General features: G+C 35.2%; 1 protein-coding gene across 3 annotated transcripts in view; it reads right to left on the bottom strand.

The window, feature by feature from the left end:
• Positions 1 to 16,903, bottom strand: part of CEP112 (centrosomal protein 112) — a 171,343-nt gene that overhangs the window by 124,075 nt on the left and 30,365 nt on the right. For all 3 annotated transcript variants that reach the window (XM_026861138.1, XM_026861139.1, XM_026861140.1), the window contains 8 exons: positions 12,477 to 12,557; positions 10,466 to 10,565; positions 9,134 to 9,252; positions 6,962 to 7,105; positions 4,128 to 4,282; positions 3,665 to 3,794; positions 2,573 to 2,665; positions 1,712 to 1,771 (listed from right to left, as the gene is read on the bottom strand). In XM_026861138.1, coding sequence (XP_026716939.1) covers positions 1,712 to 1,771; positions 2,573 to 2,665; positions 3,665 to 3,794; positions 4,128 to 4,282; positions 6,962 to 7,105; positions 9,134 to 9,252; positions 10,466 to 10,565; positions 12,477 to 12,557 — 882 coding nt within the window. The remainder of the gene's footprint in view (positions 1 to 1,711; positions 1,772 to 2,572; positions 2,666 to 3,664; positions 3,795 to 4,127; positions 4,283 to 6,961; positions 7,106 to 9,133; positions 9,253 to 10,465; positions 10,566 to 12,476; positions 12,558 to 16,903) is intronic.

Raw genomic sequence — 16,903 nt, 5'->3', positions numbered from 1 at the left:
CCTTTGCTTGTAAAACCATCTAGCCTAACTGGTTCCTGATTCAGTAGATAAGCACATTTAATCAAACAGTGACATTTAGGGTTACTACCTATTATTTGTTTGATGTTTAAATATCCTAGCAGGCAATAGCCACTGTAGCCCAATAAAGATTATTAGATAATGGGTAGGTTCTTAAGTGAACAGATTGCACCAGAGACTTCATGATTCCTTTACTTGAAGATAAGCTTGTTTTAGCATTTTATGGGCCAATCTCTACTATATTATGGATTTCTATCCAGAGATTCTTCACATGTATTTTTTCCTCCTTCTTTCTCAAAAGACTTGATTTCGAAAACATAGTTACATCCAAATTTATGAATGGGCAAACTGCTGTGAAGTTATCTATTAAAAATAAAGGGTCTACTTGTTCACTGATACAGATTTACAACTTCAATATCTGTGCTTACTGGTGTAGAACGACTGCTGACATGGTCTTAGCCCACAATAAGTAGCGTTAGCCCACCAAATGATCCTCAAACATGACTGAAGAGTCACACAGAACAGGCACCACTGCAGAAAAGTAATATGGATGCATGCACCTTACTGTCCTGATGTATAAAGTTTAACAGCGTAGACGTGAGCCATTTGATGGCATTTGGACTTGGTGCCTAGAAACATTACCAGCCACATGTAATCTGTGCTTATCTGCAGGGGAAGTGATGTATTGCAATAAACCAATGCCCACTATCCTTCAACAGCTAAAAGATATCCAAATTATGCTCATATATTTTTATTTTGACCTGCAATATTACTCCGATCCTAAGCTTTTCCTGAGGCCAACATTCATAAAAACCATGACTTGTCTAAAAAGAGAAATGTAAACTAGGATTAGACCAAAACATATCTTGGAATGAAAAAGTATTTGACTTCAAGTCAGCAGAAGGCACTAACTCAAACCAAAAGCTCACTACAATTCATGTTGCAAATGCTATTACCAAGTGACAAGTAGCTACGATCAGAATTTATTATTTGATGTTTTAAACTTGCCACATTTAGAAATCAAATGTTTGCATACCCCATCCTTTCAATTAAATAAGCATCTAACACACCCTCTTACAAACACTGCATGAATTGAACATACAACATCACTAAAATTGAAATTTAATTTGAAATCTACTGATGTCCAAAGTCTAAAAGAGTAGACAGTTATTTGAAAAGTGCTTTAAGATGAAGTGTTTTTGAGGAAAATGACATGTTCTTAATTTAAGCTTCTGGATATAAAAACAGTGCACGGTGACAATAAATAGAGAACATACAAATCATGGAGAAGTATGGGATAAAGATATATAGGGGGAAAAGAAGTATGGAAGAACATATGAACACTGACAACAGATCAGACTAAGTTCAATTTAGTTCATTATCTCCTCTCTGACAGCAGTTAACATCAGATGCCAACAGAAGAAGAGTATATGCACAGGGCAGGCACTTGTTTAGTAACACCCTCCCAGCCTCCCTCACTCAGCAATAGCTTTCTAGATTCAGAGGTGATATCCCTGTACTTAAACAGCTGCACTTAAAGTCTTCCTTGAAGTCATCCAATTAACTTTTCCAACCCATGTGAAATGCTTGGATTCCAAAATTTACTACTTATGTCAGAATTTCAACCTTCAGCTTCCATAAACAATAAAACTGAAAACCTGCCTAAGACAATATATTTTCCTGAAAACATTACCTGTTTTTCATATACACGCTCCAAGTGAAGTTTGTCCTGTTGAAGCTTGTATTCTTGATCCTGCAAAGAGATGTGTATTCTAAATAAAGAAATCACATTTTTCTTTCATGACAAAGCAGTCATTAAACACACGCACATTTGCTATTATATAGAACATGCTATAAAAAAAATAAACGATCCACCTTGTAGTGGATTTTATTCAAACTATTCTTTAACGTACCAAAAAATTTCTACCAACAGCAAAAATATGGACGTATAACAAAACTATCTCAAATTCATGTCTACTAAAGAGAAACAGCAACTTGTTCTCCTTAGCTATTAAAATGCCATCCTGTACTACATCAACTGTGAAATGGAAGACATAAGAGGAAAAGTATATGCCAAAACTCAAACGGGATTGATACACGATACAGATGTGGAACTCATTATCCTGAGATAGAAGGATTAATTTAAATGACTATAGGAAGATGAAATATTGAACTGAACTGTGAAATAGCAACAAAAACAAAAAAAAAAATAGGGAACTTAAAAACCTTTACAGTTTAGGAAAAAAAAAATAAATTCATAAGCTTTGACATGCTTCCCTATAATCCACTGCTACCTGTTCACACCATTTCAACATGTGAATTACAGTCACAACGCTCCTGTGAAAACTCTGCTCTTACCCATGAAGTGATCTCTTAGACATATTTTAAGTCAAACTTCAAGCATAGGGTGACACTTTATATATTTCTATCAATAAAATACATACAAAGATGCGTGTTATATGTAAATGCATTTCAGTATGGGGATCTAAACATGCAAATCACTGGAAAAAGTAAAAAGGGCTGGTCACTCCTGAGTAAGAAATTTAGGGCTCACCCTCAGCTGTTGCTGTCTTTGATGTTCTGCATCTTGTAACTGTTGTTTTAATAGAGACACACTATGCCGTAATTCTTCAATCTCCTCAGATGCCTGTAGGGATTTAACAGAAAACAGAATTTTTGTGTTGCATTTCTCATTAGCTCTACAGATACATCTTTTGCGTGTTAAAAATGTCTCTCTCAAAAGGGGCCTGAAATTGGAAAAAATTAACAACTTGAGGAAAAAAACCTGTATGAGTTTATAACTCCGCTTAACTTACTTGTGTCTGTCTTGCAAACTTAGAAATGTAAACAAACCCATAAAGTAACCCCAAACTAATAAAAAACCAACTTTGGCACTAACAATTGAAAGAAAGAAAAAAAAAAAACAAACAAAACACCTTGTAAATTAAATTGAGTAAAAGTACAATCAAAGCTCCCAGAATTCTGGTAAATAAATGCAAAAGACCCATTTGTCCTATGGCTCTAAGGATTAGCAGATGATATTTGAAACGTGATCCTTTTCTAGAATTATTTATCTTGAAAATTATATTAAATATATATTATATATCTACCTATGTGTATTCCTAGATATCAACCTGAGATGTTTTTACAGAAACAAACCAAAATTATTGAGTGGAATGTATGCTCGCAAAATTTAAAAATAATTTTTTAAACACATAAATATTTAACATAATGTTCCACATTAAGAGGCCTGCAGGACAGCTTATTTCTGGAAAAAATATTTCCCCTCACTGAAAAAGAAGCCTTATGAAAACATTAAGGCTTTAAGCGTGCTGGTCCTCTGTTATCTGGAATTTTTACAGAAGCAAAAACAAAATCAGCACATTAACTGTACCTTATCTGAATCTGGTATGGAAATATCCCCTGTATGTACATATACACACCCCAGAATTGTGAGTCAACTTCAGATGATTTTTTCAGTCAAATTCAGGAATGGAAAATTAAATCACCTTTTTTTAAAACTCATGCACATGAATAATATAGGGAACTGAAGTTCCTTGGATTTATTCATAAGTATTATATTTATATTGAGAAGACTACTCAAAAAATAAAACAACTTTAATGTCTATTATATGTGGAAGCATACCTTAGCTGCAGAGACAGCATGTTCCTGCTTTATAAAACTGATATCGACATCATATTTACTTTGCAGTTGCTGAATGTTCTCCTCATATTCCTGGATAATATGGTCCTTGTCTTTCTGAACTGAGCTGTGCCTATGAGTAGCAAGCAAAAAGAACATGGAAATTGTTTTCATAGTTTGGCATCTTACCTGTTCAGTATCGATTCTACAGAGTACGAAAGTTTGCCTGCACCACGTGCTCATTTTAACAGAATAAAATACTTATAAATAAGGGAAGGATAACCTACTCCTTACAATGGCTGATTGGATCAGTTCCAAAAGGAGTTTTACATCAAATGATCTATTTTTACGACCATTTTCTAATGCCAATTACCATTCACTGAGTTCTTGAAATAAAATTAATAATGCTTGCTTTTGGAAATTTCGTATTCTTAAATGTTAAAACCAGCAACCACTATTAAGTTACCTTGCTTTCACATCCTGAAGTTCAGAGCACACCACCTGGTAACGTTGTTCTGCATCAGCCTTTTCTTGAGATAATTTTTGACGCTGTAAATTACTGTTTTCAGCCTCAACAGTCAACTGTTGGACACGAGCATCCAGTTTTTTGATCGTCTGGTTCTAAAAGAATAGGTCATTGTTGAGAAAACACCAGAATAACTTAGGGTATACCCCTGTTGCTATTCAGTAGCCTGGAGCAACAAGGTTCTTTGGTGGTCCAGAGACACAAAAGCTAGAATAGCAAAGCTGTCATCAATCATGACAGTAAATTCTGGGTTGTATATAAAAATTAAATCTTCAAAATATGGATGTCTCTTCCCTCTCCCAAAGTTACACATCTCCTCCCCTAAGCAAAACAATATGTACAACTGATATCTAAAGTACGAATCTTTTAATATGGGAGAGATGACAGATAATTTTTATGGGAAACTGTAATGGATGAAAAAACACGTAAAACATTTTCAGACCTTTTGTTAACCAAAAGGTTATCGCTATCAATATATACAACCTGCACATAGGAAAGAGTATTTGAGGAAAAAACGATACCTATAAAAAGATTTTACTGATCATTATCTTGATGAGGCAGCTAGAAAAGTCAGCTAGAAAACATTTTAAACTTCATAGCATCCAGGGAAATCTGTAGTGTTTTTCATGCTAAAATATTCTTCTGAGTACTTTTACAAGCATCATATGTTTACAGACAAAAATACATATATCAAATTTCTAAACTAAATCAAGGAGTGATGCATTTAGGTTGTTAAAGAGTTGCAGATTTTAAACAGCTGCCTTTTATGTGTATACTCTGGCAAAACCACAGCCAAGGTCGTAAACAATAAGATACAGTAATATCTGCCGTGGATTTGCAAGAAACAAGAACGACGTTATGGTAAGGATGCTACATTAACACTGCGAATGCTATCTAGCTATGTTCCAAATCAATTAACAAATACTAACTAAATAATTCACCAGTCATCTTGTAAGGTAAGTATATCATCTCCATTTTATTACTGGAAACTGGAGGCACACAGAAAAGTGTTGGGCACAGTAATATAGCAAATCCATATCAGGACAGAGCGTGCATTCCTCAAGTCCCTGCTGGTGTACCTTTCCCTAATCCTCTTCCCCATTTCATTTGTTTAATTACAGTCATTTCCTTTCAATAAATTACAAACATTTATCAGAAGTTGTATCTTTTTCCCAAAACTTCCATCTCCTAACATAAACAATTTTAAAAATTAGTAGAATGAGAACAGGCAGGTGGCATGAGACCACTCTACTACTTCCCATTCATCCCTAAATTTATGTTAATATGCACGGAAATGAGAGAACTCCTCAGGAGGCTGAAGTCAAAAAATAAGACACAGCTGTCCTTCCAGGATGTACGTATCATAGCTATTTTTATATTAACAAAGGTCCAAAGATGAGGGAAGCGGAACAGTATTTTCACCCTCTGTTAAAGTAAAATAAAAATTCAAACATCTGCCATCTCAAGTCAGTGTCTAAATGTCACAGAAGTGTTAAATAAACCTGGACTAATGCAAGAACCTCACACAGCCAGCACAGTCACCTGAACTTTGTCAAGGGGCTTAAGTTGAGTGTGTTTAGTTTTGGGTTTATTTCTTTGCAAAGAACACCACCACAAAAGAAAAAAGAAAAGAAAAAAGAGAGGCACCTAACACATCACCAAATATCATAATTCCTGCCTGGGCCCCCACCTCTCAAGGAGGTTTATGCTTGTTCAATGCACAAAACCCTGCTTATCAGTTCTATGGTATCAGTGCAACTGTTCAGCCAATGTCACTTGCTAACAGCAGTGGCATTCTTGACAACATGAAACTCTGAACACGGAAACTATGAAATACCAAAAAAAAAAACAACCCCAAAACAAAAATCAGGAGAGACAGAAAGAGAGAGGGGAAAAAACCTAATTTCCAGTGACAGTCTAGTCTTTCATCTTAAGCCCTGCCTTGAACTCTACCATGTTTAATTATTAAATCAGAAGCTGCTCAGCAAGATCTGTCTAGTTTTGATGGTTCTTAAATTCAATCTTGCTGACAGACTGTGTCCATTTTTCTCTGTCTTTACTGTTACCTATGACATACCTATGACATGATCTGAATGCTAATTTTTTAATTCGACATCCATTAATAAAGGAATAAATTTTGCTTGACATTATCTTTTCACTCATTCAATTTCCTTCATATCTCATCCTGATAAGAAAGTACAGGATGCTTTCTTGAGGACACTTGTTAATGTTTTGCCTTTTACATCATTTATATGGCAGGCACAAAATCCAGATTATGCCTGTTTACGTGTTTCTAATTATTCTAGGAATGAAATGCAGTAACTTAGAATAATACAATAATTATTTTTAAAAACATTTTCATTTGATCTTTAAGCTAATAGAAGCATTCAATCATTCAAAGAGGAGGTGGGTAAGAAGTCACATGTATCTATGAAAATAGATGTACTGTGCAAATCCTTTTTTATAGTCTGCAAACCTAGAGAGACAAAAATTCTCCTAACTTGAATCTAAACCCAGGAAGAAATGCTAGAAACAGTCCTTCAATACAAACACTTATCTGTGTAATAGTCACTGAAGGGCTGTACTCCAGTGAATTTTATCCAGGGGGGAAAAAAAATCCTTGGTTGGACTGGCTGCCAGGACAGAACGACTGCAATGCACTAACAAGAGTATTTCTCAGCCCAACAGTATTTATGTGCACTCTTGCACAAATGCGTGAAATTTGAATACTGTAAGAGACTCTTGCTGTCTTGACATATTTACAAAAAACTTACAGTTGACTTTATCTGCTCCAAATAATCTTCCTCCATTTTGCCAAGACGGGCATTGGTGTCATACAGCAGTTTCTGCATATCTTCTGTGTGCTTCTTCCGAATATTAAACTTCTCCTTCTCCATCTCAGCCACAGCATTGTGAAGCTGAATCAAAGAAACATTACCAAATAATAAATAGCACATAAAAATAGCATTTATAAGTATTATTATAGTATTTAAACAGGATAACTAACAAGCACAGACCACATTTCTGTCCTCCATAACAAAACTACATCCATGTCTCACTAGACAGGTCTACTATGACTCTATAAAGTGGTAATTTAGAAGTTGCTTAAAAAAGCACGGACTGCTTAACTTACCCATACAAATTACAAAAATACATATTTTTGCCATTCTCCGCTGTTCTCTTTGTTTACATTTGAAATGAACACCAATGACTGCTGCACAAAATAAATGAACTTCTGCTACCGAACTCGTAACACTCTCTCCAGACACTTACACTGTCAGTTTATCTGCCTCTCAATTTGTAAGAAGCTGGAGAACCTTGACTATCTACATCTAATGAAAGGATTATTTGTGTCATTACTAACCCTCGATTTATATTCTAAATGCCAGTGGCCTCCCTTTCTAGTTAAGCAGCCTCAAATCTGGATTTTCTATCTGTTCAATACTAAAGAGTAATGTCATGTCAAATCAGCATACAGAACGTGCATGGTGTATTGGTTGTGTAACAGCTGTTATGTATTCCTCAAGTTTCTAACAAATCCATTTCACAGGGGAAGGAGAAATCTTCAATATACAAAATAAAAGCACCATCCTAAAACACTTTGCTAAAATCAGGGTAATTTGCAAAAGCATAAATTTTTCTTTCCAACATATAATCTAGCAAAATCGTGGGTGTCTCTGAATCCGGACCATTGTTTAAAATTTCAACAGCGTGCAGTAACTCAATATAGAATTTTTCATCCAAAAGATAAGAATGCTAATAAATTATAAGTATCAGGTATATCCTGTGGTTTTCAAAAGATTTGTTGAATTTGAGATCCTTTTAAAAATAAACTGGGAAAATAAATAAATAAATATTTCATCTCCGTGTGCATAAAAAATAAATAAAGCCCAAAATTCCGGGAATGTCTCTACCTCCTGTAGAACAGACTACAGTACCATCTGCATTATTGTCAGAAATATCTATTCAAATAACCTGTCCTATTCAAAGAAAAAACACATTAGTACATAAAGTTATAAAAATATTGCACTGTTAACTTCTATTATACTTCCATCATATTTCCCACTATCCGTGTTTTTCCATAAGACACATGGTTTGATTTTGCTTCTATGATTTCATTAAGTTAAAATTAATATTGGACTTTTAATTTGCCTTCTTGCCTGCACACTGGCATCCTTGATGACAATTACAGCTGTAGGAACAGCACTTGCTAGGTAACTGCAAAAAGGGAGATGACTTTGGGCTGTAAATAATGTTTCTCTAAAACAAAAAAACAAAAAAACACAACACTGAAGCCTCAAAGCCTTAAGGACAAAGGACAACATTTATGATTTATCTCCTACAAGACAAGAATTAAAACCACATCACTTCCAGATGCAGGGTTACAAAATTTAAATTAGACAGCACACTTCATCTACAAAAGGAGGTGATTTTGCCCTCTTTGTGACCTTCCCTCTCCTGAGAGGGGTAAGCAAGACAAATACTGACAATAATCTGGACAAAGGTGAAGCTGTCGTGCCACAAACATGCCTTTCTCTCTGCTTTGCTGCTGTCTTGAGTCTAACAATAAATAAAAACGCATTGAAGAAGCCATGACCCAACGCAAAAATAATAGTTCAAAGGAATCACCGTGGCAGCAGGTAGCAGCAGGTTTACCAAGATTAAAATTCCATGTCAGGTCAACCAGAAATAAACACTTCCCCAATACACCCAGAGACCTGCCAAGAGGGCCAGATCAGCTGGGTGGGTGTCGGTGTGCAAGCATCAGCAAGAAGAGTCTTGCAAGATTACTCCAGAAAATTAAAAAAAAAAAAAAATCAACATAAGAAAAAAATCACTGAAAGTAACATATTCCTTGTATTTTTGTTTGGCTTTAAGTGACACAATGTTTTAGCCCAGATATACACTGTAGGAGACTTTCAAAGAAAGAAAATATTATTCATTACCCTTTTCTCCCACTCGTTGTTCAAAGAATCGTTGCTTTGCTCACACATCTTCTTTAACTCCACAATCTGCTTCTCTTTTGCTTCTCTGACGACTTGTGACTCACGAACAAGAGTCTGAACTGTCAAAAAACGGGAAAATAAACTACCATTCAGGACACACCGTTGGGATTTTTCGGTGTTGCCAACAGATGCAGATTGCATTAGGTCGCCAATTGACCCAGCTTTCTGATAGTTTTTAGCTCTTAAAGATACTTAATGTATGTGCTTCTTTAAAATGTCCTTGGATTCTGTGTCACTAAAATATTGCAAGGTGTTCTCTCTCGTCTGTTTTATTTAGAAAGAATTTCATACTGAGGTTTCTTTACTGAAGCAGTAAATACACATCAACAAAATCCTGTAACCTAAAGAAAACAGGCATTTTTAACCTGATTTTATGTGCATTCCTTAGGAGAAAAGGTTCTTGTGAAGGTTCAATGCCCGCGATATACAAGGAAATCAAGTTCCCCAACTTAAACTGCGAGTGATTGCATCAAGAATTCACAGGCTGACAAACTGTGTGGAAAACAAATGAGGTACATGTCACTTTTCAGAAGTGACTGATGATTTTAACTAATTAGTAAGAGCGTAGGCGACTCAAACACAACCTGTTACAGCTGAGCACAACCACCAGCCCACCAGCAGAAGCACCGGATCCCTTTTCCTGGACAATTTACTTGGCCGAGGAGCAGGAAACAATATACATGGAACTCTCTCCTTTTTTCAGACGTGGGTCACCAATCTCGTGTATTCTTTTACATTGTGGTTCAGTCCATAGTGTAAACAGAATCCAAGGAATACTAAAAGCAACTAACACTCAAAAACTGCCGATAAGCCATGCTCAAGCCAAGTTTTGTACTTATGACACATTCAAGGCTACTACTCATGGCTGAAATTTCTTGCCGCAATAGTCCTAAATACATAATACATTGTGGTTTGATTAAAATGTACTGAATGTAAAAATAAATTAACCTTGAGCCAGAGATTCCAAAACGTTTGGAATAAATGGTCAAAATACTTCAGTATCATCAAAGAAATTTTTTTGGTGACTCTCTTAAACCTGTAAGTGTTAAACATGAGATTATGCTGACTCTTGGAAAAATTGGTTTGGAAACTGGACAGCAAAGACAACTGGACAAGCCTCTAAAAACCTAAATGGAAACATTAGGTCAAGACTTGCAAATGAAATAAAAAGGGACATCTGCACCTAAAAGGAACATATAAGCCCACAGCCACAAGAAGGATGCAGTACAACACCAGCATGCAGAAAAGAACCACCATGAAGATACAAATCACCTTTTTTCTCCAGTTTTCTAATTGTCTCCTCAGCTTCATTTTGTTTGTTTTTGTAGAGGGATTTCAATACTTCCATTTCATCGTTCTTTCTATCCAAAATCTGTAGGGAAAATACACAATAGTCAAAAGAACCCAAAACTACAACCAGTACACAAAATCATACACACTGATCTCCGTCAAAGGACCTGCCCTCAAGAAGCGCTTAGGTCGTGCAGGACTAAGTGATTAAACCAACATAATTTTCGTAGCTAAGACTGCTGAGTCACAAACAAAGGACTGATTTAGATAAATGTAGGCAGTAGAGTACATCAAAAAGACTCCCCCTAAAACGTGAAACTCCTTTTTTATTTTCTTTTAAAACTTGGGCAAATCCAGTGTTGCTTTTGTTGAGTTTGGGAGTTTTGTAGTGCTGCTACCGCAAGTAGAAAGTATTTGTTTTCCTTTTCATATTATGTTGCCCAATACTATTTAAAAGCATCTAAAATTCTCAGCAGGTTTAAGAAATACTTAAATAATTGCTGAACTTCATTAAACTCTTTTGTACTTCGCTAATTGCTATTCTTGGCATGTATTCCAAGAAACAATGGGGTTGGAATAGAGCAGATATACGAGGTGTAACTACATTCATATTTCTGTACACGATTTGGGAAAAGGAAAAAAAAAAAAGCTGGAATATTTGCACACTTTGAGATAGTATTTTAATTTAAACTTTGTGTTCAAGATAAACATTAAATTCACAGAAATTTTATAACAGTGCCCCAAATCTCTCATCAAACAAAAGCTTTCATCTTAAAACAATATTACTCCATCTGCATTAAATGTTTTGTGTCTTTAAAGATTAATACGACACTATTTAACCTTTTCTAAAATATCCAACGTTATTAAGCAACTTCAAAAGATGGAATTCTAACATCAGTTAGGAAAGGATGACAACTCAAGGGATGAGAAAGCATTTAAACTATTTCTAATTCTCACAAAGCTGTTTCCTTTAGACTCGCAGCTTTGCTAGCTAGTTATGCTTGCAGACTTTTGAGAACAGATGAGCCAAATATGCACCTGACCAAATATTAACATCCTTTCAGGAGGCTTTGATGTGTCATAGTGTTGTGTCAGCTCACTTCCTCCAAGTCTGTGACTCGGTCTTAAGAAACAAAACAGAGGTACTCAGTAATGCAAAGCTTACAGTAGGATAAGTCATCACGATCCTGACGCTGAGCAGTTAACTCCTGTTAGGCTCCCGGGATCAGACTGCTTCAGAAGGCACTCTGGACCTTGCAGGATTTGACCCCGCATGTTTAAAACATGGTATTAAAAGTAAAGTCTGGTCTTTGAGAGTCTTTTTTGTAATCTTCCCAAAAGTGGTGTTACGCAACACAATAAAGACAAACCCAACTTAACCCAAAGGAGGCGTATCTGGTGTCATTTTACTGCTGTGAAGAATTAAAAGCCACGTACAGCTTTAACAATGCAACAACAGAAATAATAAACTGTTTATTGACCAGCCTATGATTTAAGATACAACCTCAAAAGGTAGCCATGAGAACAAGCATTATTGATGTATTAGTAAGAACACGTGTAATACACTTGTGGATTTTTCTACTGTTATTTGTTATGTTTTATCCAGAAAAATTTAATTAAGCATTTTTGTTCACATTTTTCTAGAATATGAGTGCTTTCTCTCTAAAAGAGGAAACATGAGTGTATGATTTCATCAGCAGATGCATCCACAGAAGCTGTTTGGCTATTAAAATAGGTTGTCTTGTTCAAACAAACAAACAAATCACCTCGTATTTTCCCCTGCTTTCCGCAAACGTTTTTCCCTTCCTAAGTTTATGTTACCACAGAATATTCTGCATTCCTATCAGCTTATGCAAACTGTTACCTACAATCTTACTTTAAAGGAACATTAATTGCAATTGTGAAGAAGTTGAAGTACAATTGTTAATTATTTATTACAGTCAGATTCTCTTTTGTTTAATATCCTGTCTTTGGAAAAACAAACACTTCTTACCTTTTGAACATCAGTATCATGCTTCTGCTGTAATTTAAGCTTTTCTTCATGAAATCTACCCTCTGCTATTTTCATGTCCAGCTTTAAAAATAAAATAGAACAGATATACAACAATTAAAATTAAGAACAGATTACACGGATGACCTTTGCAGAACTTTTGAATAATTCATTTATGTCTTTGAGAAGGCAGTGGGAAACAAATCACTAACAAATATTTGCTGTGAAAAGTCTACATTCAGTTTCTCCGTATCTTCGTATTTATTTAATAAAACTGTTACAAAAGATTCCAACCTAAAATATTTATTTAGAAAATGAATTTGTAAGATGTTTTAGTTGGCAATAAAAACTACTGCTACAGCCCAGAAAAAGCTATCATCCTTTATTTAAATAAACACCTAAGAATTAAACTTTTAATATTTCTGTTAATATACCAAATATGGCAAACTTGCTTTTATTCTTTAGGCAGGCGTTACATTTATATAAAGAATATCCTTTAGTCCTGATGCATGTTTATTTTTGTTTGTTTTCTATTATTCATAGAGTTCACGTTATAAATACATTTCCTTGTAAAGGTTAAATATGATGGGATTAAGGACATTACTGCTGAATTTGAGTGCTAAAATACATTTCCTGCTTTTGCTTGTTCAAAGTAATGTGCTTGAACCCCTCCAACGCAATAACATGTTGCCACTTCTCACTTATAGTCTAAGTTTTCATTTTTACAGTATATAGAAGTCTCTTGCATATTTTCAGTAAAGACTCTCTTCAGGACTCTGCAAATATAGTAGGTATTTTGTGTTTCTCTGAGTCTTCTAAAAAACAAAAGTGAAGCCTCAGGGTCAGATTCAGGCTATTCCACTTCTCCATTTAATCATTTCTACTGTTGAGAAAGCGAAGTGGACAGAAAAGCTCCCCCACAGTGACAAATCCCAACGACCCCCCTCACGTTAGAAAGGGCAGACCAAAAATCCTTGAAGTGCGAGTGCCAACATCTCACCAGAAGATGACTTGAAGCGTTTTGTTGTCAAACAGAAAAAATTGCATTTGCCTTTTGGATGTCTTAAGAGCCAATAGTGCTGAGGTCCACCTGCTTTGGAGCTGGACACTGGACTCCCATCATGATCCAGCTATTTTCAGTTCTCGGATTTTTACTTGGCTCAACTAAGAGCCTGACTTCTAATACTCTCAACAGGCAAAATTCAAAGGAACCAACAAGCATTACTCATTCTGCCTTTATTTTTATGCCTTCGACTTCTCAAAATTAGTCATTCAGGCATGAATCTTTATCTACTATTTACAAGCAATAAACACACTGCAAATAACTATTTTATACAATTATTTTGTTAAATATTTCTGTTTATTGTGACCTGAAAACATCAATACATTATTGTGACTTGAAAGCATGAGCTACAAAAATCCAAGCCACCTTGAAAAATGCAAAATACTGTGCAGCAAATATAGAAGAGTCATCAAGAACTGAAAACAGAAGAAGAGCAGCAAATCCTTTCGATTTCCAGACTGCACATCCACTGATACCCAAAGCACACACCTGCTTATTACACCAAATATAAAGGGGTTACCTATCTCCCAAGAATAGACAGGTACAGTCTTATGCAAATTACCAGGGAAAAAAAAAGTCAGATTGACAATTAATCCCAAGAAAATAGATATTCTCAGCTGTCAGCCATCTCTTTTATCATCCAAAACTAAGCATCATGATAAAAATGCATGTTCTATTCATGAAATATATGCATATGTATATATGAAAAGAAATATATGCATATATCCCTCCAACAAAGTGACATTATAGAAGAAAATCTTAGTACCAGGTGATAAATAAGTGTTGATTTAATGAAAAAAAAAACCACAAAACCAACAACAAACCACAGTAATCCACTTCCAGATAGACAGTTTGCGAACATTCCATAAATAAATATGAAGATCTTGTAAAAACACAAATACTAGAAACTAAACATGAAAGAGGCTCCAATCTACTCGAATTCCATTAAAAGCTTATGAATTACTGATATATAGCAATTGCACTCACACAGCTATTAAATCCGCACAAACACGTTACATTTAAAACTCATTAATAAAGTGAGAACGTCTTGGCTGATCTAAATTAATCCTTGGCAGTTTGGATCAGCTGAGATCTGGTCTACGTTTTATTATTCTGTAGGTTGAAAGAACATAAAAATAAAATCAGACTCTACGATTTGTCTTGGATAAAACGTGGATATATATATTTTCAAGTTCTGGTGATTGTTCTCAGCCACATGGCTGTTTCCCCACAGGTTGACAGCAGAAATCCCTGTACTTGGAAGTTGTTCCCACTCCTTGTCATTAATCTTCCACCTAACGCCATTCTTGCACTTGTACTAGTCCTCATCAATTTTAGCTCATTAATTCATTCAGCTACTTCCAGTAGAACAGACATCCCTTAAAATTTCAGAGATTTTGGGACTAATTTCCAAAAAGGAGAGCTACTTGCAACCAAACAAAGAAAAAATGTGCCTGAGATGCAGAAGTCAGCTCTTAATGAAGGCAAACGCTGCAACAACAAAATAATTATTTTTAAAATTTTAAATATATCTATCCATCTCTTACTTGAAACATCCCAAAGACCAACTCATCAGTTGAGGGCTCAAAAGGCGATACCTTCAAAAGCACTCAAGGTCCTCAACTTCCATAAACTTAATGAAATTCTGAAGTTTCAGCACCGCCCTGTCTCCTTTAAGCACAACTTATATCATTTTGCCCCATCAGGACCTACTATATAAATAAATGTGAGGAGACCCGTAATAAAGAGTTTGAAATTCAACAGTTGATGCGCACATGCAGTTTTCAGCTATTCTTAAGAGGAAAGCTGTATTTGTAATGAGTAACTGGTAAAAAATAAAAATAAATCTCCAACAACATTTAAATTTTATAATGGTCCATAGTTCCAAGATGCACGTCCACCTTCATCGCAACTTCTGGAAGTGCTAATCGGAGTATTTGCTGTAAAAATATATATTAGTTTAAAAATCCTACATCTAGAACTTCCGTGGAAAACTGCTGGAAAAGCCAGATAGCACAAGAACAACAAAACGGAGTCCTGTAGCAAAGCCTGGAGTACTGGTTTCATTTAGAGATCTGCTTTGTGACCCACCCTTTGTGTAAGGCAGACTTCCAATCTTACCACATATGTAGATAAAAAAAAAAAAAAATTGAGTCGTGTAAACACATTCTAAAAAGTGATCTCATTAAGGCTGGGGTTGAGGCAAATGGGCTCATCACTTCCCAACTGGGAGTGAAACTTCTCCCATTCCATTTCAAAGTTTAAACATGTTATTAAATACTAATTTCAATAAAGGAATATCTTTCAAATTAAAACCATACCAAACTGAGTCAACCGCATCTCTGTAGTTACCAAATGTCAAACCTCATTTGCTAAGTGAGTCTCAATTTCCTGTGGAATAGCGCTTCGTAACTTTATAGAAGAGTAGCACATAAAGTGCCCTTTGCACTCAGCTTCACTTTATTTATTAAACATGCATTGAGAAACAAAATAACCTACAACACTCTCAAAGGCCTTCATAAGTTTTAGAGAAAACAGAAAAAAAACAACTTAGAAAAGTCATTCACCTCGTTAGAAGCAATTAACCGTGTTCATGTCCATCAGTTTTAATACGTTTTATTACCAGTTAAGAGGCAGCAAATACAAAATTTATGGCATGTAAAAAAAAAAAAAAAAGAAAAAGTAGATAAATATAGTTGAGAAGTTTGCAACTATGTATGAAATGCAGCCATTGCTGTTGTGAACATCATTCCTTTGGATTTCTGTCATTGTTTATTCTCCTTACAAAGAGTATGAGGCAATTAAACCCTAAGGCCATGTAAACAATACTGATGTCAAACATCTGTGCTGTCCCTGTTCTTTAAAGCCATGGAGGGTGGTATCAACAGAACTGCTTTTATGTGCCTAGTCACACTTTCTTCATAATTAAAAAAAAAAAAACAACAAAAAAACACAAAAACACAAACAAAAAAAAATCACACCGCAAATAGTTACCTGAAAAAGGTGTTTCATCATATCACTTCTACATTTTCATAGCACAGGTTAGATACTATGAAAATACAAATAAATGCCAAACTGATAAAAGTCTAATCTGCAACTGTCATAAATCTTTGGGGGAAAAAAAGTGATATCGGTTTTTCATGACAGAAGACAAGCATCCATCTTGTCACCATTTAGAAAAATTTGTAGAAATATTTACCTACCTGATTTAAAAGTAAATCAATAAGGAGATTAACAATATTAATCAGAGATAGCTTTGAACTACTGATCACCGTTCACTTGTCTTCATTACCAGGATCACCCTTAGGCCAGAGGTGGCATCTTGAAGGTTTAACATCCATCAGATTTTTTTTTTTTTGGGGGGGGG

The sequence above is a fragment of the Athene cunicularia genome (genome assembly GCF_003259725.1).
Source record: "Athene cunicularia isolate RWA chromosome 18 unlocalized genomic scaffold, athCun1 chr18_part1, whole genome shotgun sequence".
In the NCBI taxonomy this organism is placed as follows: Eukaryota; Metazoa; Chordata; class Aves; order Strigiformes; family Strigidae; genus Athene; species Athene cunicularia.
Note: the sequence above shows the minus strand (reverse complement) of the source record. Positions and strands in the feature narration are given on the sequence as shown.